Source organism: Ammospiza caudacuta, chromosome 5 (assembly GCF_027887145.1).
Source record: "Ammospiza caudacuta isolate bAmmCau1 chromosome 5, bAmmCau1.pri, whole genome shotgun sequence".
NCBI lineage: Eukaryota > Metazoa > Chordata > Aves > Passeriformes > Passerellidae > Ammospiza > Ammospiza caudacuta.
The window spans coordinates 14,001,987-14,025,054 of NC_080597.1; the positions used below are offsets into that span (position 1 = coordinate 14,001,987).

Sequence of the window (23,068 nt, forward strand, 5' to 3'; positions counted from 1 at the left end):
GGGCGCCGCGCACGGAACGCGGGGCTGGGCTCGGAACGCGGGGCCGGGCACAGAACGCGGGGCCGGGCGGCTCCCCGGGGCGTGAGGCGGCGGCGGCGGTGGCGGAGCCGGGCCCTGCCCTGCCCTGCCGTGCGCTGCCCGCTCGGCTCCGCTCCCCGCCCCGCCGAGGACGTGGCCGCCGCGCCCGGAGGGAGCCGCGTCCTGCTCCTCGCCCCCTCCTCGGGCTGGGCTGGGCTGCGGTGCCGGGCGGGAGCACGGCCCGGCCTCCCCGGCAGCCCGGAGCGCTCTCGGAGCCTTGGGGTGCTCGGGGCAGCCCCTTGTCCTTCCCCCCGGACAGCACCCGGCCGGGCATCCGCGGTGACACACGGTCTGCTTGTGCCGGCTGCGAGGGCACTGGGTGCGTTTGCGGCTGTGCCGCTGTTCTTCTCTTTGAAAAAATGGCATAGGAGGGTGGGGGGCTGTTGGTTTGGGGTTTGATGGGGTTTTATTTGTGTTTGGTTTTTTTAAATTATTATTATTTTGAAGAAAAAATCCTTCCGTTTGTTCTGCATTTTGGAGTGTTAAGGCTGCGCTTTCCTGCTGGCTTTCGAGGGAAGTAGGGTAGCATTAAGGGTGTTTTTTTTGAACCTAAGGTGTCTTATTTTGCCTTTAAGTGAAAGGATAAGGCAGAACACCGAGGAGAGCTTAACAAATAAGGGTGGAAGCCTATCAAAAGCTTACTCAGAATACCGGCTGGCTGTAGGTAAATAGTGCTGAATAGTTGCACGAGGCAGTCTAACACTCTAAAAGCACTCCTGTTCCTTTCTTAAAGGCATGTGCTTCACTGCTTTGAGTTCTGTGGGTCATCCTGCTGCTGAGCTTTTTTGCTCTTCCTCCACCACAAAGTTATCATGGTGTTCTCACAATAATTTGACTAACTTTAAAGAAAAAACTGGTTGCAGACTTTTCTAACTAGGAAGAATGCCAGTTTTGAATATAGAAAGGGCAGGATGAAGACAGAGGGAAAACAAAATCTTTCATGGTTATCTCTACGCTGTGAAAGTGTCCTGTGCCAGAAAGCCTTCTAGAAAGAAGACCTGAGATTGGGGAGCTCTGAGGAACAGACTGTTTCGATAGCAAATGCTGTTTAAAAAAGTTCAGGTGACTTTAAGGTCATGCCAGGTCTTAGCTTTAAAAGGACTCAGTATCTTGGACAAATAAGATCTACGTTTGCATGTGTTGACATGAAGCAAGTAGTAAATCTTGTGCTTTGGGCTGCAAACTGATTACCCAAGGAAGGAACTTTTCCCCACAGCATTGCACAACTGGCAGTGTTTTGCTTTCCTGGGGACAGCTCGGTTATCTGCCTGGCGGGAGGGGAGGGAGAGCCAAGGAACCTTTTGTGTTTGACCAGCAGACCGTGTGGCTCACAGCCTGCAAGGACTGGAGCTGGGAAACTGGAGTGCCTTGGCTTCCCTTCTCAGTGCAGCTTGTGTGGGGACAGCCCTGGGCTCTAGGGCTGTGGGGTTACTGCTGTACTGTGGTGCTTGTGTGGGTGCTGGGTCTTCATTCACTGGTGCTGGGACCTCAAGTCAAGGGAGTATCAAGACTGCAAAGTTGCCTCTTCAGGGCTGGTCTGGCCTTCCCACAGCTCCAGCTTTTTTTTCCTCTGTGTGAGCCCAAGCAGTCTAGACACGTGTCCCTACAAGGAGGTGCTGTGTGCCAGCTGCAGCAGTGGCAGGGTGGCCCAAGAGCTCCTGGGCTGTGTGGAGACAGATGGTGCCAGGTCTTGTACAGACTCACTGCATTTGCCCTGAAAGAGAATGGAGGGGTTCAGGGAGGTGTAGGATAAATGTGTCTCTGGTGTCTCAAAGCTGTCATAGCTGGGTTCCTGTTACTCAGAGGATCTCCATGCCACGCTCTGTTTTGGAGGTCAGATGGGATGTCAGTTTTCACAGTGGTTCACAGTAGCTGGATATTGCTGTTGGCCAGGCATGTGTCACCACTGGGAGAACAGGGAAGGGAGACTGCCTGCAGTGCAAGGTGTCTTGATGAAAGCTTTAAAAGCAGAAATAGAAAGTCTGAGTGAAATAAAGAGTTTTCAGCTGTAGAAATGTGAATGCGACTGTCTGGGCAATAACTTCTACTTTCTCCAGGTGAGGTTATGAAGCTGAACATGAAAAGACTTCTGTCAGATGTGCAAATAATTACATACAGCACCTGTGGATACATAAGGACTCAAAGGCATTATATTCTGTCTTGTTTCAGTGCTGATCCTTTGGGGGAACAGGGGTGGTGCTTCAATTTAGCTCTCCTCAGCATTCAGAATATGGTGTTGGCATGTCTTCTGAAATATGTGTAGAGAGATTCATCCCCTCACTGCCCAGTGGGGCTGTTTCCCAAAATCTGTTAGCAAACATCATCCCTCGGCCATGCCAGCACAGCTGGGGCATTGCAGTGGTGTGACATGGAGCAGCATGAGGAAACTGTGGTCTGTGGTGGCCTTCCCTCAGTACTGACAGTTCCTGCTTCTCTTGAGGTTGAGGTGTCACCCATGCCCTACACCCATGTCCTGTAGGGACAGGAAGGTGTGACTTGTTGTGTGCTGTACTGATGAGTTAGGGACTGCTGGAGCTGTAATGCCAGGCTTGAGAATAAACGGGAAAGGATTCCAGCTGTTGGATTTCAGCACTGTCCTCACAGCTACTTCCCTTCTTCCATCTGTGCAAGTCCTCTCTTGGGCATATTCCTTCAACAACATCTTGATGAGGCAGTCAGATCCCTTCAAAACCCTTCTGCAGCCATAGCCAAATGCTGCTCCTGTGGCTTCATCACCTGTCTGTGTCCAGCCAGGTAGCAGCAGAAAGCTCTAATTTATGGTCACTCTGTAGTGCACCGTGTGTGTAAATGGTGCACAATGGTCTGTAATGGGAGAATGCTGGAAATTGGTAGATCAGGGGGTGTTCCTTTGGTCCTGGGCACTGAAGAGGCATCTGCTAGGAGAGAACCAAACAAGAAGTGCCATGAGGGTTCTGGGAGAATGGGAATGACAAAACACCTTAATGTACAAGTGATGAATGGGGAGTGGTGTGAAACAAGTTGGAAAGGCCTGGCATGGAGTTGTTCCATCTGGATTTAAGCTGCTTGGGGAGCAGAGCTGTACTTCATACACATGTTTTAATTCAAATTGGTTTTCTCTTCTCCTCCCTTCCCATCTTCTTCTGTTTAAGGGAGAAGAAGAATGACTTAATCACCCTCCAGCCCCCGTGGCCAAGGCAGGAGCAGGGCTAGGGCTGCCAGGAACAGAGCATGGCTGTGCCTGGAGCCTTACGGAGGCAGCCTGCCAACAGAGGCCTCGTGTCCCACTGCACCCACCATCACATTGTTGTGTTCCTGCTGACCTTCTTCAGGTAGGCTGAGTGCTCAGAGATTTGTGTTTCCACCTTTTCTCCAGAGGAGATTGGGCCAACCTGTGTCTGTCTGTGTGTTTCCTGGCAGTTATTCCCTGCTCCATGCCTCCAGAAAGACATTCAGTAATGTCAAAGTCAGCATTTCCAGCCAGTGGACTCCCTCGCCCCGAAACAGCACGGCCCCCGAGCTCCAGCCATGTGAGGTAAGGATACCAGGGAGAAGGGAGTGCTAGGAAAGGTGGGCAGCTGCCAGAGGGCTGAGCTTGTGGGGCTGAAGAAGCCCCTTTAGATGTTCCTCACTTCTCAGAGTGTGAGTGGAAGCTTCACGTGTTGGCACTGTAGTTTTATGGATCGCCAGGCGATGCTGAAAGCTTCCCTGGTGGTGCCCAGAGAGAAACTTGTCAAGAAGCTGCAGTGTTCCAGTGGGAAGGGGGCCCCAGAAGAGTCTGCAGTGGCATGGAGGAGGGGGAAGGGAGACTCTTCCTCTGAAGGGTTGGAGGCAATAAACCAAAGCAGTTAATGGGCTTACAGAGAGTCCTGTGAAATCCTGGCTGTGCTTTCTCTGGGGCAGTCATGCTGCTGCCACCCCCTTAAAAGGTTAGCCAGACTAGGAGAGAAGAGAGCTGTCTGACAGTGCTAGCTGTTATCTTAAACTGATGGTGAAGAATGGCATATTACCTTGCATCTGAAATGCCTGGTTTCCATGCTGAACATCCAGTACCCCTTGTCTGTAAAATCCTGGTTTCAGTTAAAGCAGTGGGAGTTTTGGCAGTGCTTGCTTGCAGGAAAGGAGGTTTGAAACTGCTTGCTTCTCACAAATGGGAAGGCAAGAAGTACCTCCTGGTTCCTACCATGGGGTTTTTAGGCCTTTTTTTTTTTTCTTTTTTTTTTTTTTTGTAATGCTTTGTCCTGGTGCTTTTGAGAAATGGAAGAAATCTCACATCAAAAGCTTGGCCACAGACCATGAGATCTATTAGGGCTGGGAGTTCCAAGTCAGCTGCTGGAGCATTGCCTGCATTAGAAATCATTGGTTATTTGAATGTTTGACAGAGGGAATAGAAGGATGACAAATGCTGACTTCTTGTGATAAGTGAAAACAGTGCATTTGGCTTGTAATGTGTTCAGGATTTTATAGATAGCCAAAAGGAGTGAGCATCTCAGGGATGCTAAAATGAAATGCAAGGTGTTTACATTTAGTTCTTTACTAACATTCAAACAACCAGTATATTTTTGAAGCTGTTTTGTTGGGTTTTTTTAATATATAGATGGTTTGGTGTTTGCTGGATGTTGAGATGCATGTGTCTGATCAAGAAAAATGGTCAAACTGATCCTTTAGTTATCAATTTATGTTACATCTGTTAAACTAAGTGGATGTGTGATTGGTGTTGTCTGTACAGGATGTTCTCCTGGAGAGGTAGAATCAAGCTGAAACTGATGATGTTTGAGTTAGGCACATCTCCAGGTCGGGCTTGGGTTGGGTTTGTTTGTTTTCTAATGGAGGCATAGTGGGAAGGGAAGACAACTTTGTTCTGATTCACTTCATTAATTCTTCAAATTATCCTCAAAGCTTGCTATTTTTTTTATCTGATGTCACTAATCTTTCTTTGGGGACTAGTGAAACTTCTTCCCTTTTTTTGATCATATTGAAACTAAAGTGAAACTCAGAGTAAGCACAAACCCCAGCAATATTAGTGATGACTGGAGTTTGTTGTAAATAGTTTCCAACCAGTCTATTTCTTCCCCTTGTTGCTTTTGTGTTCTTTCTTTTCTCTTTGTTTTCTGTCATTTCTTATTTTGGCTGCTGCCACAAATACTTGAAGGGAATTATTCATTTAGTGAAGACAGCAAGAGAAGTACAGAAGAGATGATGCACATAAACCAGAATATGCCTTTATTGTATAATTCATTAAAATGCTCATCAGTGTTTCAGAGTAAGAAGCTGTCTAACACCTGCATGCTTGTTAGAAGTAGGGTTTGTTTTGCCACTCATTTGTCTTGATTCAGGTGAAAGGAGCATTTCTCACTTCTGGTTTACTAGCTTGCATTTTAGAAGTGAAGCAAAGTGTCAGTGGACATTTTCTGCCAGAAGATAATGCCAGAATTGTTCCTGATTTGTTGATAACTGAAGTGTTGGAGAAATGGGAGCTTGCTTGGGCCAGATGCTGTTCTGCTTTGGAGCTGGGGTTTCCACTGAAAAAGAGTAGAATGAGCTGTGCCTCTCCCCATTTACCTGTCCAATTTTTCCCTCTGTAGCTCTGGAACAGCAGCCATTTATTTCAAAATTCAGAAGAAGCAACTCTATTCCTGGGAACATTGGACACCATCTTTTTGTTTTCCTATGCTGTGGTGAGTAAAACTAACCCCAAACTGCTCAGCTTTGCTTGACTCTTGTTGGGAAGATCACACCCACAATAAAAAGCTTAGTTCAGAAGCAAACCTCTTTCATTTTCTGTTAGTTCTGCCCATGCCTGTCAGCCATGTGAAGATGCTTGTTAACAAACACAAGGGAAATACTATCACTTCAGAATTTCTTACACCCTGTCACTGGGGAGGACTAGTTCTGTCTCTCCAAGAGTTCCCAGCTGAATTCTTTCAAACAAGAAATGTAATGAGCAGCTACAAGCAGGGTTTCTTTGGTGGCAGGAGAAGTGGCTAGAATCAAACTGTATGTTGATGTAACAGCAGTGTTTGGATTAGTATGGCCTTTCTATGTGGTTTTAATTCTCACAGCTGCAAGGTGCAGATCCTCTGGCTTTGTCTAATGCTGTGGTTTGTTCTCAGGGTCTCTTTGTCAGCGGCATAGTTGGGGACCGCCTGAATTTACGCTGGGTTTTGTCTTTTGGCATGTGCTCCTCTGCTCTGGTGGTAAGTTGGAACATTGTAGTGGGATTTAAAAATCTGCCCTAGGGTTTCTGGGTAGGGTTTTGCTGCAGGGGAGAAGAGGCTGTGTTTCTGTGTGAATCTGCTCATCAGCTGTACCTCAGTGGTCTCAAAGCCTGCAGCTCTAACTTGGTGCTGGATGCATGAACTGCCTAAAGCATGGGGCATAGATGACTCTCTCCTTCCTGAAATGTCTTGCTCTGGACACTGTGTCAGAAAGAAATTCCTGAGTTGAGGCTTATGTAGAGAATTAATGAACAGCTTTTGCTCAAGATTAGTGTGTTTGGGCTTTTGGGGACTGTTTTGTGGTATAACTTAATCTCTTAGACCATCAATAACAATAATGTTGTTATTGATGCTTTTGCTTGCAAACACAATCTTTGCTCTGTTCTTTAAAGGACATCCTAACAATACCAGGCACTCATTTACTTATTTTATGTAACTGCCAGGAGGGTATGTGTCAAAAAAGAATGTCTGCTTAAAACAAAAGGTGCTTTCTGTTCAATTTCAAGCCACTTCAGATAAGTGTAAATCAGTTTTATCTCGTGGTTTTCTGGTTATTAAAGTGGTGGTAAGATGTGTGGAGTGTTTGTTTTACCAGTGGCTACAAACCCCACTGTGGCCTGTTGGGCTCTGCAGACTCATGACTGAATGTGCATCAAGCACCCTGTGCCACAATGTGTGTTTATTTTGGGTTAGAGCACTTGGTAATTTGAGAGCTGGCTGTAGTATTTGTGTTAAGTTTGGTGAAGATACATGACCTGTGAGTGCTCTGTGTTTGCAGAGAACCTCAGGGATTAGCATGTCAGTACAAGAGCAGATCAAGAGGCTACTGTATTTTTAGTGTTGTCATTGAAACTGTTTGTGTCTTCCTTCTCTTCTCCTGTTTTAAGTGTGCAAAAATCTTTTGGAGAGGAACTGCCATGACAGCACGTTTGTCTGGAGTCAGAGCTGTGCTGGCTCAGCAGAGGGTGCTGTGAGCCCTGTGCTGTGTCTCAAACACCAGCCTGGCCTCTGCCCTGGCCCTGCACAGCTCCCGGAAAGCTTGTTCCTTTTTTTAGGACCCCACTCCTGCTTGTCTTTCAGCAGTAGCCTCAGGGTGTCTTGTCTGTTTTCCCCCTGCTCTCCTCTAGGTGTTCTCCTTTGGCACACTCACAGAATGGTTGCATTTCTACAACAAGTGGTTCTACTGCTGTCTCTGGGTTGTGAATGGCTTGCTGCAGTCCACTGGCTGGCCCTGTGTGGTTGCTGTCATGGGAAATTGGTTTGGAAAAGCTGGGTAAGTTGAGTTTTCTTCAGTGACTCACTCATCTGACATGCTGAGTAACAGATTGAGCTGAAATGCTCAAACCAGAAAGGCCAACTGTTAGATCATAATTAAAATTAGGTAGGGTGAAATATGCCTTACTTGTTGCATTCTCTCTTTCACTTTTTTGTGGAGCCACTGGACAGCCTGGTGTGAACACAACTGTGTGTGTTAAAAGCATAGGTTCAAAGTTCAAAAATCCCATAGTGTAGAGTGACTGAATTTTAATTTTCCTACCACTGAAAAACCTGTTTCTCTCTGCTTAAAGAGGGCTAATGATAACTGAGTCATGCTGGGCTCTGTTCTCACTTTGGGGTATTGCAGATGAGCTCTAGTCATAGTTTGTAACCTTGTTTCCAGATCACTCTCCTTTAACACAGATGTTTCAGGGTTTCTAGCTTATCTATTTGGCACCTCCAAGTTGTTATGTGTTTTGTTTTAAATGAACTTTAAGCTAAGCCCCTTTGCAATGGAAGGGAAAATGGTGTAACTTTATTCTTAAGTTAAAGTTCACTTAAATGTTTTGGTTTTGTCTTGTTCTTAATGTCATCTGTCCTTGCATTGTCTGCTTCAAATCTTCTTTTCCTTCTGCAGGAGAGGTTTTGTCTTTGGACTCTGGAGTGCCTGTGCATCTGTGGGAAATATCCTTGGGGCATTCCTTGCCTCCTGTGTTCTCAAGTATGGCTATGAGGTAGGTGTTGCTGCCTGGCTTCTAGCTACACCTGCGTGTCTGAATGGGACACTGGGTTTTTATCCTGTCTTTGAGAGACAACAGCCTCATATATCCAATTTCATCTTCCTGAATTCTGTGGAGGCAGAACAGAAAGGCTCTTCCTTTCCTGACTCTTCCAAGCTGGGAGAAATGAGCCTAAGACTCCTCTGTAAAAGGGACTGATTTTATTAAGGAGCTCTAGTGTCACATTGTACCTTCTTGTGATTTGGGTGGTTCAAGTGCTCTTCAGAGTCACCCATCACAGGTTCTGAGCTGACTGGAGTCCCTGGAGCTGGAAGGGCATGGAGGCATAGCTGCTGTGACTGGGAAGAGGCCAGGCTGTCATGTGGCAGTGGACAGCTGAGCACGGGGAATGGGAGTGACCCAGCACATCTCATTGCATGGGGCCTCTGAGGAGGCTGGCACAGCTGAGCTGGTCACTCTGGACAAGAGCAACCTTGAAAAGCCTGGGAGAAGTGTGCTGAGAAATCAGAGCCAGACCCTTTCCAGGACTGCACTTTGAGAGAGCAAAAAGCAGTGGGTGTAAAGTGAAGCAGGGATGGTTCCATTTGGATGTTTGGAAAACCATTTTCCTATGATGTATTTTAAGCACTGGAACACGGGGGCGGACCCTGGAGGATCTGCCTTTGGAGGATTTCAAGAATGTGATTGATCAAGGCTCTGAGCAACCTTGTCTGAATTTGGTGCTTGACTCTTCTCTGAGCAGTCCCTTCCCATAGAGGTGGATCTCTGATTGTGTTGGCTCAGCTCCTTCCTCGCTGCTGTCAGTGCAGATAAGCCAAGTCTGTTCAGGGGATGCAGAGATCACTTGTTTCCAGGTGTCTTGGATGCAGTCTGGCTTGTTGTAGCTGTGTTTGCTCTCTCATGAGGTTGGAATGTAAAGAAACCCTCATTAGAGAGGGAGGTGTTTGTGGCTGAAAGTGCTTTAAAAAGAATGTTGTATTTATTTCTGCTCAGTATGCTTTCCTGGTGACGGCCTCGGTGCAGTTTGCGGGAGGAGTCGTTGTGTTCTTCGGGCTCCTGACGTCGCCCAAGGAAGTGGGTGAGTGGAAGAGCTGTGCTATTTCAGTCCCTCCATGAGAGCAGATCTGCAGCTTCCCGTGGAGTGCTGCTCATTCTGACAGCATTTATCCTCAGGGCTCCTAGCAAATGGTGCTGCACCTTAGTGCACTCAATGGAGCAAATGCTTTACTTGCCAAGATCACACTAAATGCTGCCATGTGTCACGTGAATAGGGTCTGGATGTTTTTTAAAGCAAAATAAAACAGCCTGGCTCTAACATCTCCACTAGGATATGCCTAATTATCAGTTTTTCTTCACCTGAAACATCAGTGTTTGTTAAAGAAACAGCAGGCAAACTGATAACTGGCTATTGTAGGAGAAAACTATGGCAAGCCTTAAGTGTGCGATGGGAAGGGAAAGTAACTTTGGTCTGCAGGTCTCCCACAGCCAGATAAATAACTCTTGGGTTGGATGTGTTTCTTCTCTGAGAAGGTGGTAGGCAAGTCAGAATGCAACAGGGAAACAAAAGAACTTTGGGGCTTTGACAGGGCTGTGGAGGAGGTTTCCCAGGTGCCTGCAAAGGCTGTAAAGTTGGGAGCTCTAAAGCTGCCATAAAGCGTGCTCGTAAGAGTGCTCTGCATCCCAGGAAGCACAATGCAGTTCCCAGGCCTCCCATTCCAGCAGAGGCATTAACAGCAGCAGGTGTCTGAGGCCCTGCTGCTGCTCTCAGCTCCACGCTCGAGGGAGGTGGCACCCAGGGCCAGGCTGAGCATCCCAAGCCCTCAATGAGGGGGGAAGTGCACTAATTTGTTGTGTCTTCCAACTAATGGCCAGACACTCAGAGCAGACAAAGCGACGCCAGGATCACACAGTACTTTCAAGAGCCCTAGAAGACAAAGGGTAGAAACTGGCGGCACTGCAGATCACCATCTAGAAGAGTTTCTAAGCCACAGGAGGATGGAGGTATGGGAGAGCAAGGGAACTGCTGGAAGCTAGAATTGCTTAAAAGAAGTGAGCATAGCTTTAGAGTGGGGAGAGGGTGAACAGGCTGTGGTCTGTTTTTCCTGTTGCTTATTCCTTGTAAAACTTAGGCCTCCCTGAGCTTGGAGCAGATGAAGATGAAGCCAGTGTGGAAGAAGATGCCCACAGACCCCTAATGGGCAGTGATGATGTAGATGATGATGACCAGAATTACTCCATTCAAGCAACTGACAATGACAACCAGCCCAAGGCCATTGGCTTCTTCCAGGCTTGCTGCCTTCCTGGTGTAGTATTGGTGAGGACACAGATTCTTAAGTAAGAGCTGACTTAACTGTTGAACATAAAGCTGCCTTTTTGTGTTGTCAGGATTTGTACACATCATTGTTAATATGCTGACCATATGTTGTAGTGGTTGGCATCTGATGTCTCAAGCTGTGAAAATGTTGGGGTTGGGCCTGCTGTCCTTGTGTACATGGATGCTGCTGTCTGGATGTGTGGTGTGTGTTGCTCTTCCCACTGCTCCATGGAGTGCATGTCATGAGCCAGTGAAGTGCAGCAGAGATCCTGCCCTTCCTGCTGTGAATCTGCAAGGGAGGCCATGCCAAAGGTGGCTGTAGGATCTGCCTTTCTTGGTAAGGTAGATGCCTGCCCTGAGGAATGGGTTCTCACTCCTAACTGAGCATCACACAGAGCTCTGTGGCACTGACACTGAGGCTTGGAGTTTTTATCTTGAGTCTATCCTAAAGAAGAAAGCTGCCTGAAAAGCTTGAATCAGCATGATGTAACATCTGGCAAAGTGTGCAGGGTTTTTTTATGAGCAACAGGAAACAAGGCCTGATGATGCAGTTTCCACATATCCTTGCAAACTTGTGCTTCTGTATCAGCACTGTTGCCCAATTCATGTTCAGCTGAAAAGTTAACCTGTCATTAAAAAGCAGTGTTAACCTTCTGCAGCAGGACACACATTCTGTGTGCCCCCTGAATACTGGAGCCAGTGCAAGAAAGGGGGCAGAGCACTGGGAGCTGCCTGGGTTTGCCAGGGAGCAGAACTGCTGAATGGGCAGTGTTGTCAGGTACCCTTGATGAGCAAGGCAGTTGGCTGTTGTGATTAAGGCAACAGAAAATCTGGAAGGGATGGGTGCATTGTCAGTGTGCTGAGTGCAGGACAACCTCAGTCCTGTTGTTAGGGCTGCAGTTGAGGGGTGGCAAAACAAAGCAAACCCATCTTGCGCTCTTTCCTACTCTGGATAAATGCCTCACACAAAATGTTAGTGATGGTGTCTGCCTCAGTTGATGTGTGACTTGTTTTCACTGGCCTGAGCAAAAGGAGATGGCAGCAGCTGAGGTTGTTTGCTTTGAACTTTGGGGTTTGGGGACACATTCCATGCCCTAATCCAACAACCTGAGCACCTCTGAGTCAGAGCTTTATCTGATGTCAGCTTAGTGCCCAGCCAAACAGGGGTACCATGTCAGATTGGTGAGAGACCAAATGCTGAGAGAATCTCCAAAGCCTTGTCAAGATTCTACAAAGAATTAATTTGACGTATTTTTTCTGTAGCTCCTCTCATCTCCTGCTGAGTGATACAGTGGAAGAGTTTTAGAACAGACAGCTTTCCCCTGAGCCTCTAGGAATTCAATGTTTAATTACTCAGACAATCTGGTAGACAGTTTCTTAGTGTGTTGTAATAAATATCACTTTGTACAGTGCACTTTTCACACCCAGAAGCAGGAGAGCCCTACCAAACATCCCCATGTCTTCCATGTATGGTGGAAATTACTTTGTGTCCTAAGAGTGAAAAAGCATTAATAATACAGCTTAGAAGTCTGCATCTATTAAAATAATATAAATTCAGAAGAGATGATTTTGTGGAATTTAATATATAAAAAGATCTGCTTTTTGAAATTCAAAGTCAAATGTCCATATGCACAGAGCCTCAAAGGTTGTGCTTTAACATCTTTATCCTATTTTGCCTTTTCCAATTAATTCCTTGAGCTGCTGTCTTTGCTGAAGTAGGGTGACCTGTCCCTCTGCATGCTGGGCCAGCAGCCCCTGAGCACTAATCTTTGCCACACACATGAAGGCTCTGTGGGAGGAGATTTGCTAGCTAAGGACAAACTGAGCCCAGCAACCAAAATAAAGTTGTCTCTCAGCTGTTGGCTTTGGAAGCTGTGCTCAGCTTTGGCCAAACCTTTCATCCCATGTCCTGGAGTACCTGCCTGGGGATTATGAGTGAAGCTTTCTCTTGTGGTGCTGTAAGCAGATGAGCCTTCTGAGCAGCACAAGCTAGCACAGAGGAACCACTTCACATAACTTTTCTCAGCATGATGCACAGATGACTAAATCTCAAGCCTGTTTCGTGTCATGTGGCTGGCTCCCTTCTCTTCGGAAGGTGAATTAACTTTTCTTCATTTTTTGAAGACTAGTGTCATTTCCTCTCAAGGTACACTGAAAGTGCATTAACCCATTGCATTCAGTGATAAAAAAATAACCTTTTTGACAATGATTTTTGTATTCCTGGGTTCCCTTTGATGTTCAGCATTAAACTTTCATGATCCTGCCTTCTTACATGAAATTCAGAAGTGCTTTCCTCTGAAAGCTTTAGCTGGATCCAGAGCTTTATGGAAATAAGCAGAAATGCTGTTTGCATTTCTCAAGTGCTAACTGCTCACTGGCCCTCTCTTTGTTCCAGTACTCCTTGGCCTATGCCTGCCTGAAGCTGGTGAATTACTCTTTCTTCTTCTGGCTGCCCTTCTACCTCAGCAGCAACTTTGGATGGAAAGAAGCAGAAGCTGACCAGCTCTCAATCTGGTATGATGTGGGAGGAATCATAGGTGAGTGAGCAGGGGAGTGACACCTTCTTGCAGCTGCTTCCCCAGTGTTTGAGAATGAGAGACAGAGAATGCAGCCAGAGCAGTTGTGTTCACTGGGATCTAGCTGGTCACTTAATGTGGGAAAAGTCTAAGTTTGTTTGTGGCTGCTTGGCTTATCTTTTCTTCCTTAAACACAAAGCATATGACCCCCTAAAGAGTTAACATATAAGAAAAGTTCTATGTACAAAATGGGGCCCCTGCTTGCTACTTCCTTTCTGACAGGTACCCTTGGGGAAGATTTAGATCTGGACTTGGTGGGTTCTGTACTGTCCTGTCTGTCCTGTGTTTCTAAGGAGAGACTCATTGCAGATCTCAGGAGAGCAGGCACCAACTGTGTAATGTTCAGAAATTAAACCTAATTGCTTTTATTTCTGCTGGCTGCAAAACCTGACCTGGTTCTTCCAGAATCAAGAGTATATTCTATACATGTGTTTGGACTTCCACTCTCCTGTACTCAGGTTCTAGTTTTATTCCCTTGTCCAGTTAGCTTTAATAGACATCCTTGTTTGGGTCCATTCAGGGTCTGGTTTTGCCTCTGTGGCATTTTCTGCATTAGGCTTTCTCAGCATTCTGACTTCTACCAGCAGAGCAGTTCCTGCAGAGGTACCCATGGTACATAAGGTGATTTTTATTGCCCACTGGCATTTGTTGCATTGAGTTGCACCTGCCCTAAGCAGGTGAGACAGCAGAGAATGTGAGGCCCCTGTGTGATAATGTTTTCCCTGTGAGAAGGAGCTGCCTTTTCTTGCACTTTCAGTCAAAGGAGCCAGCCACAGTGTTCAGCTTGCTTAATCCAGGCTTGTGGTGGTCCTAGAGCTGTGGTGGTCCTTTAGGGGAAGAGGAAGGAAAGTAGATGCATTGGCTAGTGGCATGTCAGAAAAAAAAAAAAAAAAGAAGCAATAAACTCCCAGTAAAGCAGTATGAGTAGTTTTCTCTGCTTTATCTGAGACTTAAATTTACTGTTGTCTCTGTGTCTGGGGCAGTAGGGGCAGGAGGCTTAGCTCTCAGGATGTTAGAGGGAATGTGTATTGATGAGGAGGCCACAGCAGTCAGTGAAACAAGCTTTGTTCAAGGTATCAGCATCCTGAGCCTGACAGTGAAACTTCTTTTTTGCCAGGTGGGACCATCCAGGGCTTGATTTCTGATGTGCTGCAGAAGAGAGCCCCCGTGCTGGCAGTGAGCCTGCTCTTTGCTGTGGGCTCTCTCTTTGGATACAGCCGTGAGTACTCGTGTGCTGCGCAGGCTGAGAGGCTCGTTCAGAACCTCCTGCAGAGAACCAGAGCACAGCCTGTTCTCATTAGGTTTTCTGGTCTTCAAACTGCTGCTGGATCAGAATGGGGCCTTTTGGTCTGCTTTGATCAAGTGTGGCACTGTGCAGAAAGAAATCTGTTCTCTGGTTAATTGGGTGGAAATGAATGCTCTGAGTGGCTGGATTTCCCTGTAGTGGTGAGTTATGGTACTGGTCCTTCTGGTACTGATCCTTCTCCAGTGTCAGTGAGATTTTTGGCATTGTCATTGTGTCAGCACCATATTTGGCAGAGAAAGAAGTCTCAGGTGCATCCCTGTACTCTGAGGAAAGAGAATCTGTGGACAGATGTGTGCTGGAGTATATATTCACTACTCAGAGGCTGGAGAAGCTCTTAGACTTCACTACTTAGACTTCTGAAAATGGTGAAACTGGAGAGTTTCTGCCTCTTTTGTGATAGATATAGTTCTTGGTGTCCAGTTTTTGAAAGGAACCTTGGGAAAACAGAGTGTGAGGAGATGGGAAGATGTAATTTGTGTGAAACATCTATGAAGCAGTTCTAGGGGTGACAGGTTTGTGTTTTCAGACAATGTCCTGTGGTACAGAGTGATTTAACTCTGGGATGCCATTTCACTGCTCTGTGTGTTCCTCCAAAATGGAATGGTGATCCATACAGACTTTTATAGAGCACTTTGAGATCTGTGGGCAGAAATTTCTGCTGGATCTGGAAATGAACAGTGACTTTTGGAAGCATGCAGGCTTACTCAGATGGTCTTGAAGTAATTATCATTGAATAGCAAGGATTGGGTTTGGTGGAGTTTTTGTAGGCTCTTGTGTTAACTCATTGCTTTAAAAAGTGAATTGGAAATAAACATGAAATTATTGCTGATGAAGTTTGAAGTTTGTGACTAGGTAGCAGAACAGCCAGAGCCCCAGGTGCCTTGTACTTAGCTCAAAATGTGCTGCTGTCCAGGCAGATAGAGAAGCCTCAGGTGATCCAAAGTTCCTGCAGTGTGATAATTCAGCTTCCATCAGCCAAGCCAGGAAACCTTATTGTGCCCATAAGAGGGATAATGGCCTGAGAATATATGAGGAGGGTGCACCTTGCCTTGTGCAGTAACTCACCCTGTGTGGGCCCTGAGGGGAAGGGAGTGAGGAATTCAGGGGATGCCTGGAGGTGAGATACCAGGGAAAACTGTCTGAAAGGCCCTGAGGGGCTGCAGTGGAAAACTAGCCCCATGTACACATGCTGCTGGAGAGGCATGGGGAACCTGTAGGTGTTCAGACATGGCTTTGTAAGGAGGAATTTGTGTTTTGGAAAATGTAGGAAGAGTGAAAGGGCTGATTCAAGTGCTGAAAACTTTGTGATGAGAGTTTGAGCTGAGTCTGACTTCTCCAGAGAGATAAATGAAGGATTCTCTTACTATTCAAGTTTTATTTACACTCACCTGGTCTTTCTCTTGCAGGTTCCCCAAACAGCAAGCCTATCAATGCTGTGATCATGGCAATTACAGGTAACTTCTCAAAATCCACTATTATGCTGGTAGACATCTAAATTAATTGCAGAACAACCAGCAACACTAGCCAGGTGGTGGTAAGGTGTCTGTGTGTGCTGCCATCTCTGCTGGTTTTGCAGAGAGAGTGAAAACTGGGCCCCAGTTTCTGTTACCTCTGGAGAACAGCTGTAGGAAAACTGCCTTACAGAGGGAGGTATAGAATATAGACTGTATAGAATCATGGCCTGGAGCTGAGGGGATCTGTCTTGACTCCAATATGCTGGAGGTGGATTTATGCCAAAATACCTAGCAGTGATGTGGTATCTGAGGAAGTGGGGATATGGCAGAGTCATGAGCTGCAGCTCAAACTTGAGAGTGTTTGTCAGAATCCAAAACACCCTGTGTGCTGGGAGAGGTCACAAGCTTTTTGTGCTGCCACACATACTGTGCTGTGTTATGGAATTAGGCCTGCATGAATAGAGCCTTTCTTTCCAAACACTCTTATTTCAGAACTCTCTGTCCTGTTGTTGTGGGTATTTTTTTTTTTGGCCTTCCATCTCTTCCATGAGCCCCTGGAGACTGAGGGTGTCCATGCTAATTAAAATGTTCTTGTTAGCTATTTCTGTGTAACTACTCCAGATATTTCAGGGTGTTCCATGATTGTGTGTTTCAGGTACCTCTCTCCCTGCAGTTTGTCTCTGAGCACTGTCCCTAGACTTAATTCTTGTCCTGAGCTTTCATAGTATAAAATCTGTGTTTTGAACATGCTTTGTTGAGAATCTGTATGAGTATTTGTTTTGCACCAAGGCTGTTTTCTGTCACTTTCAGGATTTTTCATCGGAGGCCCTTCTAACATGATCAGTTCTGCAATTTCTGCTGACCTGGGGCGTCAGGATCTGGTGAAAGGCAGCAGCGAGGCTCTGGCGACAGTCACAGGAATTGTGGATGGAACAGGCAGTATTGGTGCTGCCGTGGGCCAGGTGAGGCTGCCAGGGAAAAGAGAGGTCTGGGGAAGGAGGAAAAGTGTCTGTTGTGGTTACAGGTGTTAGTGCATTCATCAGTCTGAGTTGTGTTGGGGGAGACAGAGAGGGTTGGGGTTTTTTTCAAAATAATTCCTTTAGAATCAACCAAGGGAACACGTCTGTTTTAACAAAGTTTCCAGTGGAAACAATGTAATTAAGATCTAAACTAAGTGTTCACAGTGCTAATGTTAAGGCACTTTGGTAATTCAAGTGAATTTTACAGACTTTCATATCCTGAACTTCAAAAAGCTTTGCAAAGTGTGAAAAAAAGTATTTTGAAGTTTGGGGGTTTTTTTGTTTTGAGGTGATCGGCAAACCTTTTCTTACAGAAAAGTGTATCTCTATAACCGAGTAAAATTGGAATGTTACAGTGTTCATGAAGTTATTTAAAATTTGCTCTTATTTGTGCTTTCTTTTTTTATCTGTGGGTGTCTTTTACACCTTGTAATCCCAGCCCCACTTGCTCCAGCAGTCCTTACAGTCTGAGGAGCAGAGTGTTGCAGAGGAGGAAGCTGACAGTGTGCCCACTGGGGATGTTTTCTTCTCAAATACAAGTGTTAGCTACGTGAAAGAACACAGTGGTGCTCTGGGGAGGATTTAGTAGAGAGTTTGGAGCCAGTGTTTCTCCAGGCATCCTCCAGTGGTGGTAAAATACCAAGGATGCAGGCGAGGCTTGCGAGTTTCTTCGCCATTGATTGCCTGATAAATGAAATCATTCAGTCACTGTTTTGTAGGATAGATGCTGCTTATCTCCTCTGAACATGGAAAATTACAAGTGCTTTGAGGACAAATATCAGTGCACTGTTACACTCAGTGCTCTTCTGGCATCAGCTCAGTGTTTTTGTCTTCCCACACACATACCATCCAAACTCACATCATCATAAAAAGTGGGTCTTTGCTTCTGAGAGATTCCACCTGCCTCCCCTTCCAACACTGCATTTATTCCAGCAGAGACAAGCACGACGTCATTCTGGGGGTGTGTGAGTGACAGTAAATGCACAATGAGCACGTTGGAAATTCACATCCTGTTCTGATATACCCAGTGGTGAAGAAGGAAGGCCCTTGTGCAGCATCTGAGTATAAATCTGCTAATAAGAGACACATTTCCCTGTGTGGCCTGGGCTGCCCAGCTGAGCCAGGGTGCAGCTCAGAACAGAGTGTAGTCTCAAGTGTCTTGCCTAGATGAAGGGTTAAGCAGTTACTGGTAGCACAGCTCTTGAAAATGTGTCCTGTGTAATTTATAACTCATTCTGGAGCTTTTAGTTCTTCTGAGAGTACTTACATCCACTTATGTCCCAGTGTTCTGTGCAAAAACCTCGTATTCAGCAGAGTCAATTTGTCACCCTTTGAAACTGTAGTTCACTTCTGTCTTTGTGCTGTTCTGAGTTACTGTAAAGCTTCAGGGTGGTGTCTCTGCTTTTCTGAAACTGTGGGTTTTGTACAGAAAAACGCTGCTGTCCTGAGTCATACCTTCTGACAGGAAAAGATCACACAGAGCTGGTCACAAAATCTTCCAACTGGAGTGCTAACAGCCCACAAAGTCTAGAAAATGAAAGTGTCATGCCTGAAAGTCATGTTTATCTTCCCAGTTTGAATAATACTTTTTTTCCCCTTTCTGTTTAGTACCTAGTGTCTTTGATCCAGGAGAACCTGGGATGGATGTGGGTTTTCTATTTCTTCATTCTAATGGTAAGAAATCACCTTTTTAAAAAATTCTTTGTCAAAGCTCAATTTGCCATAGGATGTTTTTGTGGGAACATGAGAACTGTGACTCCTGATACCATTCTCAAAGTGGCCTGGGGTGTGGCTTTGCCTTAGGTTGTCTATAAGTCAAATCAGTTCATTTTGGATCCTTTAAAGTCACGTTACCCAACAGGAACTGAGATTGTAGCAGAGACACAAAAGTACCTGCCCAAAAATACCTGTATGCATTTCCTAAATCAAATACCACCTGACTTCCAAGGTGGGGCTTCTCCCTCCTGCATCTCCATGGTACAGCGTTTCTGATGTTTTTGGAGAGCTGAAGTTTAGCTGCTTGTTTGTTAGGTTTTGAAGATTAGTGGAAAGAGTGGTGAGGGTATTGAAACTAAACTGAAAATGCCTTGGCCCTGTTTTGCTGCTGGGGCAGAGAGCTGTCAAGGCCCTGATGTCCTCAGTATCACCACAGTGGTGAACTCTGCACAATTTACTTGGTCTTCTCTGCTGGAAGTGCCAGGAGATGTCTCTGCCTCTGTGCTGGCAAGGGAGAAGGCCACTTTGGTAAGCAGCAGAGGTGGTGAGGAGCAAGGTCCCTGAGGAGCTGGAGAGCTCATCTTTATGAAAAGGTGATCGCGACAGCTGAAATTGTATGAGCTTTCCTGCAAGCTCAGCCCTTCCTCTGCTGTGCCACTCTGTCACTGCTTCCCTAAGCCTGTGTCTTCCTGGGATGGCCTTGGATGCACACTGGAGCAGGGGGGCCTGCAGCTCTGGTTGCTCTGTGCTAATTGTCCTGGATTTGCTTCTTTCCCCAGACGAGTTCCACAGTCCTGTTCATTTCACCCTTGATAGTGAGGGAGATCAGGCTGCTGCTGCACGAGCGGCACCTGCGGATGCTGGCAGAGTGATTCTGCTCCCTCTGCCTGGACTGCTGTGTGCAACTGACACCTGGGACACTCACCAAAGCTCTGGGAGACTTGTTGGGTACATCCTCCAGGTTTGGACTGGTTCAGAAGGACTCCACAAGACTTGATTGACTTGCCTGTGGTGAGCTCAGTCGTGAAGCACCAAATACCTGTCCTGAGACCACCTGTGTCGTGGAGCTGCTGACCTAAGCCAGACAATCCAAGGGACTGATGGATTGTCCCAGCCTCCCAGACCCTTCCAGCAGTCACACCAGGGTCTTCTGTTGGGTGTCTCATTCCTATACCTTTTCTTATTTATTTCTGGATTGCTGACCAAAGTCAGCTCTTTGAAACTGACGGTTTTTGGGAGGCTGTCTCGCAATGAATCTTGATGCTCTTTTGTGCTGGTGAAATCATACAGTGCAGTTCATGGATAGTCCTAAATTTCAGATCACCTTAGCTTTTAGAAAGGGCAAAAATAATTATTTGGGATTTATGCTGTCCAGTTGTTTAAAAACTGCTGTTGCTAAATCTTTGCACAGATGGACCTCTGCTATCCCCATCTATTAATTGTTACATATTCCAGTAGAGTCACATGAAGAAGTTACCTCTGTATTTGTTTTTAACATTTTTAATAATGTTACTAATCTCTGAGAAATGAGATTTCATTTTTTAAACTATTGAAGCAGACAAAGAGTGTGCAATACTTTCTGTAATCTCTGAAATAAGCCTTAATAGGTCCTTTGTGTCTAAAGGATCCTTGGATGGCTTCAGGGATCAGTAATGGGACACAAACACTTTCACTACTTTGTTTATTGCACCTGACCAATACTGACCAAAATGGGTGTGAGATGACCTTCTGAAGGAAACTGGTGTCACTGACTTCATACTCCTTGGGCAATTGCTCATCTCTAGCAAAGCAGGATCAGAATGGAATTAAAGGAATTTAAGGGACCTGGCTGCTCTCAGAGAGGGGCTGAAATGTACTCATGGAGTAGCATTAATGAGCAACTGCTGCTGTTTCCCCTCATGCTCCTGTGGCCATGGCTGCATAGGGGACCTCAAGCTCCAGGGTTTGGAAGCCTGAGTTGTACCTTGGAAGGGAAAGGTAGATGCAAGTCTGCCTGCAAGCACTAAAAACAAGTGGCTGTGCTTGCTGTGGTGGTGTTTGAGTGCTTTGCAGTACTCTGCTAAATGGGGTGACCAACTGACAGCTCTAACATTTATTGGTGATCTTAATGGGATCACTGAGTAACTTCTCAAAAAAATGCTTTCTGTTTATGCCTTGAAATGTTTCATTGTAATTGGTCTGTGTTAACCTACAGACCTTGTGAGCAAACACTCTGTCTAACTAGTCAGTGCCTGGATGGAGGTGGGGAGCAGCAAAAGTTGGAGCTGAGAATTTGAAACTTTAAAAGGGAACAGTTGCCTTTTCAAAATGTGCATTGATTTTATTTTTTATTTTTAATTGATGAATGTCAATTTTTAGTCATGTGTTGATTGTAATGAGTGGAACATCATTAGTGCCTTACGGTTCTACAGTTTTGAACGGTTGCTTGGTGGTTGCTGCTTCTGTAGTTATGTCTCCATGCACAGCTTTGCTTAATGTGGAACTCAGTTGCCCCATTTTATATTTTTTGAGTCTTTTTCTCTGGGTGGAGGTGATTGTTGCATTTATTTTTGGTGACCCTCAAAGTATTTCAGTGCTTGGAAAAATAATGCCATTAAGCTGATACGGGGCCTGAGTCCTGTTCTTGACTCTTCTCATTCCCATTCCAATTTTTGCCTGTATAATTAGAGCAGGAGACTGAGAATCTATCATCCTGTTCTCAGAATTATGCCCTGGGGTTAGTTTTCACATCCCAAGCTACTCATTAGCCCCTGTACAAATAGAATGAAAACTCCCTGAAATTTAGTTCTAAAATTGATTGTGGCACCGTTTGCCTGAGCTACAGCGTCTGAGAATCTCTGGTTTCAAATTCCAACCTGGATGAACTTTTTGGCTGCCTCTGTGGGCAGCAGATAAGCTTCTGATGAAAGGTGGGGTGGGAAAGGGACGTGGCTGGGGTCGAGGGGGAGGAGAAGGCTGGCCCCTGTAACAAATGGCTTCCTGTAAACAGCTCTGTCCCCTCTTGGGAAGTGTCAGCAGTGATGGAGTGCCAAGGCCAGGCTGCCCAGCACGTGGTGCTTTGGGACCACCCCCATTAGTGTGCCCAGGGCCTGGGGATTGCTGCTGTGCTTGTCCTGGGTTTGCAGTTTTCTGTGTTTCTCCAGGGTGCTCTGAGGGAGAAAGGTTTTCAATCTGGTCATGTCTGAACTGACCTCACATGAATAAACATTCTTTGACTTGATCTGGGCTTGTCCTTCCGTGTGCTTTATTCCACTCTCCCTGGTGTGGTTCTGCTGAGCATCCTCCTCTTCCTCCCTTCCTCCTCCTCACAGGTCTGGCTCTAGCAGCTGCTTTTCACTCAGCTGCTGTGAAGACCTGAGCCCTGACTATTGCTGAAACCAAACCCTCATCCCAGCCTAAAAGGGGACCATGTTCCAGGGCTGCAGTCTAGCACTCTTCCTGATCAGGCGCACAGGAGGTTTTGTGAGAGTCCCCTAACAGAGATGGTGTAACTAATGGTCCTAAAGGAACCAGACCATATACTTGGTTTTATTAATTTATTTCTTTGTTGATCTGCATGTAGAAGTCAGGTGTTCTTCCCTTGGAATTAAATGTGCCATGTGGCTGTGGCCCTGCTGTGCCTTCTCTCCTGTGGCTCATTCCATTAAACATGAATCCATGTCTTTGCTTAGCTGTGTTTAAATGGACACAGTGGGGGACTTGGTAATTGTGTTTGTGTTTTATAGTTTATAATAAATTCTGAACTGAGCACAATACCAGACCACTGGAGAAACTCCTGCCTCCATGTTCTGGTCTCTCAACCCCAAGTAGTTTGGTGGTACTATCATGCTGTTCCTCAAGGAAACTAACAGTTCATGTTTTTACCCCTTTTCTGTCACTTTTTTCCCCACCTACTCATCAGGAACTTCCCAGCCTACTCTGGAAGCACTCTGAAGAAGGAGTAGAGTTTTGCTTGAACATCTGAAAATGCTGACAGTAGTAAACCCCATCACCACCACTGTGACTGTGATCTCCAGAGCATAATGTGTGGGCAAGCAAAAGAGTAGGAATTGCTTAACTTCAGAAGTGCAAAGGAAATGCATAAGGAACTGATCTCTATTTCAGACTGAATGCCAGGTATGACAGACTGACCAACTGATACTGACAGAAAAGGTGTGCTTCAGCCCCATGACACCTGTCTGTGTCAAGGAAGGGCCTTGCAATAGGTGTCCTAGAAGCAATGCTGCTGTGTCCTAGAAGCAATGCTGCTGTATCCTGGTTTCTTTGGAAGTCTGGAACCCAAAAGTTTTGGATGTCTGCCTAGTGGGTACCACTGTGCTCTCCAAAGCAGGAAGAATTGAGCTTCTGCTCTCAGTGCTGGGCAGCCTTCCTGAGCACGTGAGCTGCTTGTCCCCACCAAACCCAGGAGAGC

General features: G+C 46.1%; 1 protein-coding gene across 1 annotated transcript; it reads left to right on the forward strand.

Annotated features, from left to right (window-relative positions):
• Positions 1-74: 74 nt before the first annotated feature.
• On the forward strand, positions 75-21,877 carry SLC37A3 (solute carrier family 37 member 3). Its single transcript, XM_058805020.1, has 15 exons — positions 75-397; positions 3,210-3,389; positions 3,478-3,592; positions 5,643-5,735; positions 6,171-6,254; positions 7,403-7,548; positions 8,170-8,266; positions 9,266-9,350; positions 10,402-10,586; positions 12,982-13,123; positions 14,280-14,381; positions 15,875-15,922; positions 16,733-16,884; positions 18,550-18,615; positions 19,437-21,877. The coding sequence occupies exons 2-15, from the start codon at positions 3,289-3,291 to the stop codon at positions 19,527-19,529; spliced, it is 1,509 nt and encodes a 502-aa protein (XP_058661003.1). The 5' UTR covers positions 75-397; positions 3,210-3,288; the 3' UTR covers positions 19,530-21,877.
• The last annotated feature ends 1,191 nt before the right edge of the window (positions 21,878-23,068 follow it).

Bases quoted from the DNA above. Each gene is read 5' to 3' on its own strand.
- SLC37A3 (XM_058805020.1), top strand. From the start codon at position 3,289: ATGGCTGTGCCTGGAGCCTTACGGAGGCAGCCTGCCAACAGAGGCCTC. The intron at 6,255-7,402 runs GTAAGTTGGAAC...GCTCTCCTCTAG, and splicing joins TGTGCTCCTCTGCTCTGGTG to GTGTTCTCCTTTGGCACACT. The intron at 13,124-14,279 runs GTGAGTGAGCAG...CTTTTTTGCCAG, and splicing joins TGATGTGGGAGGAATCATAG to GTGGGACCATCCAGGGCTTG.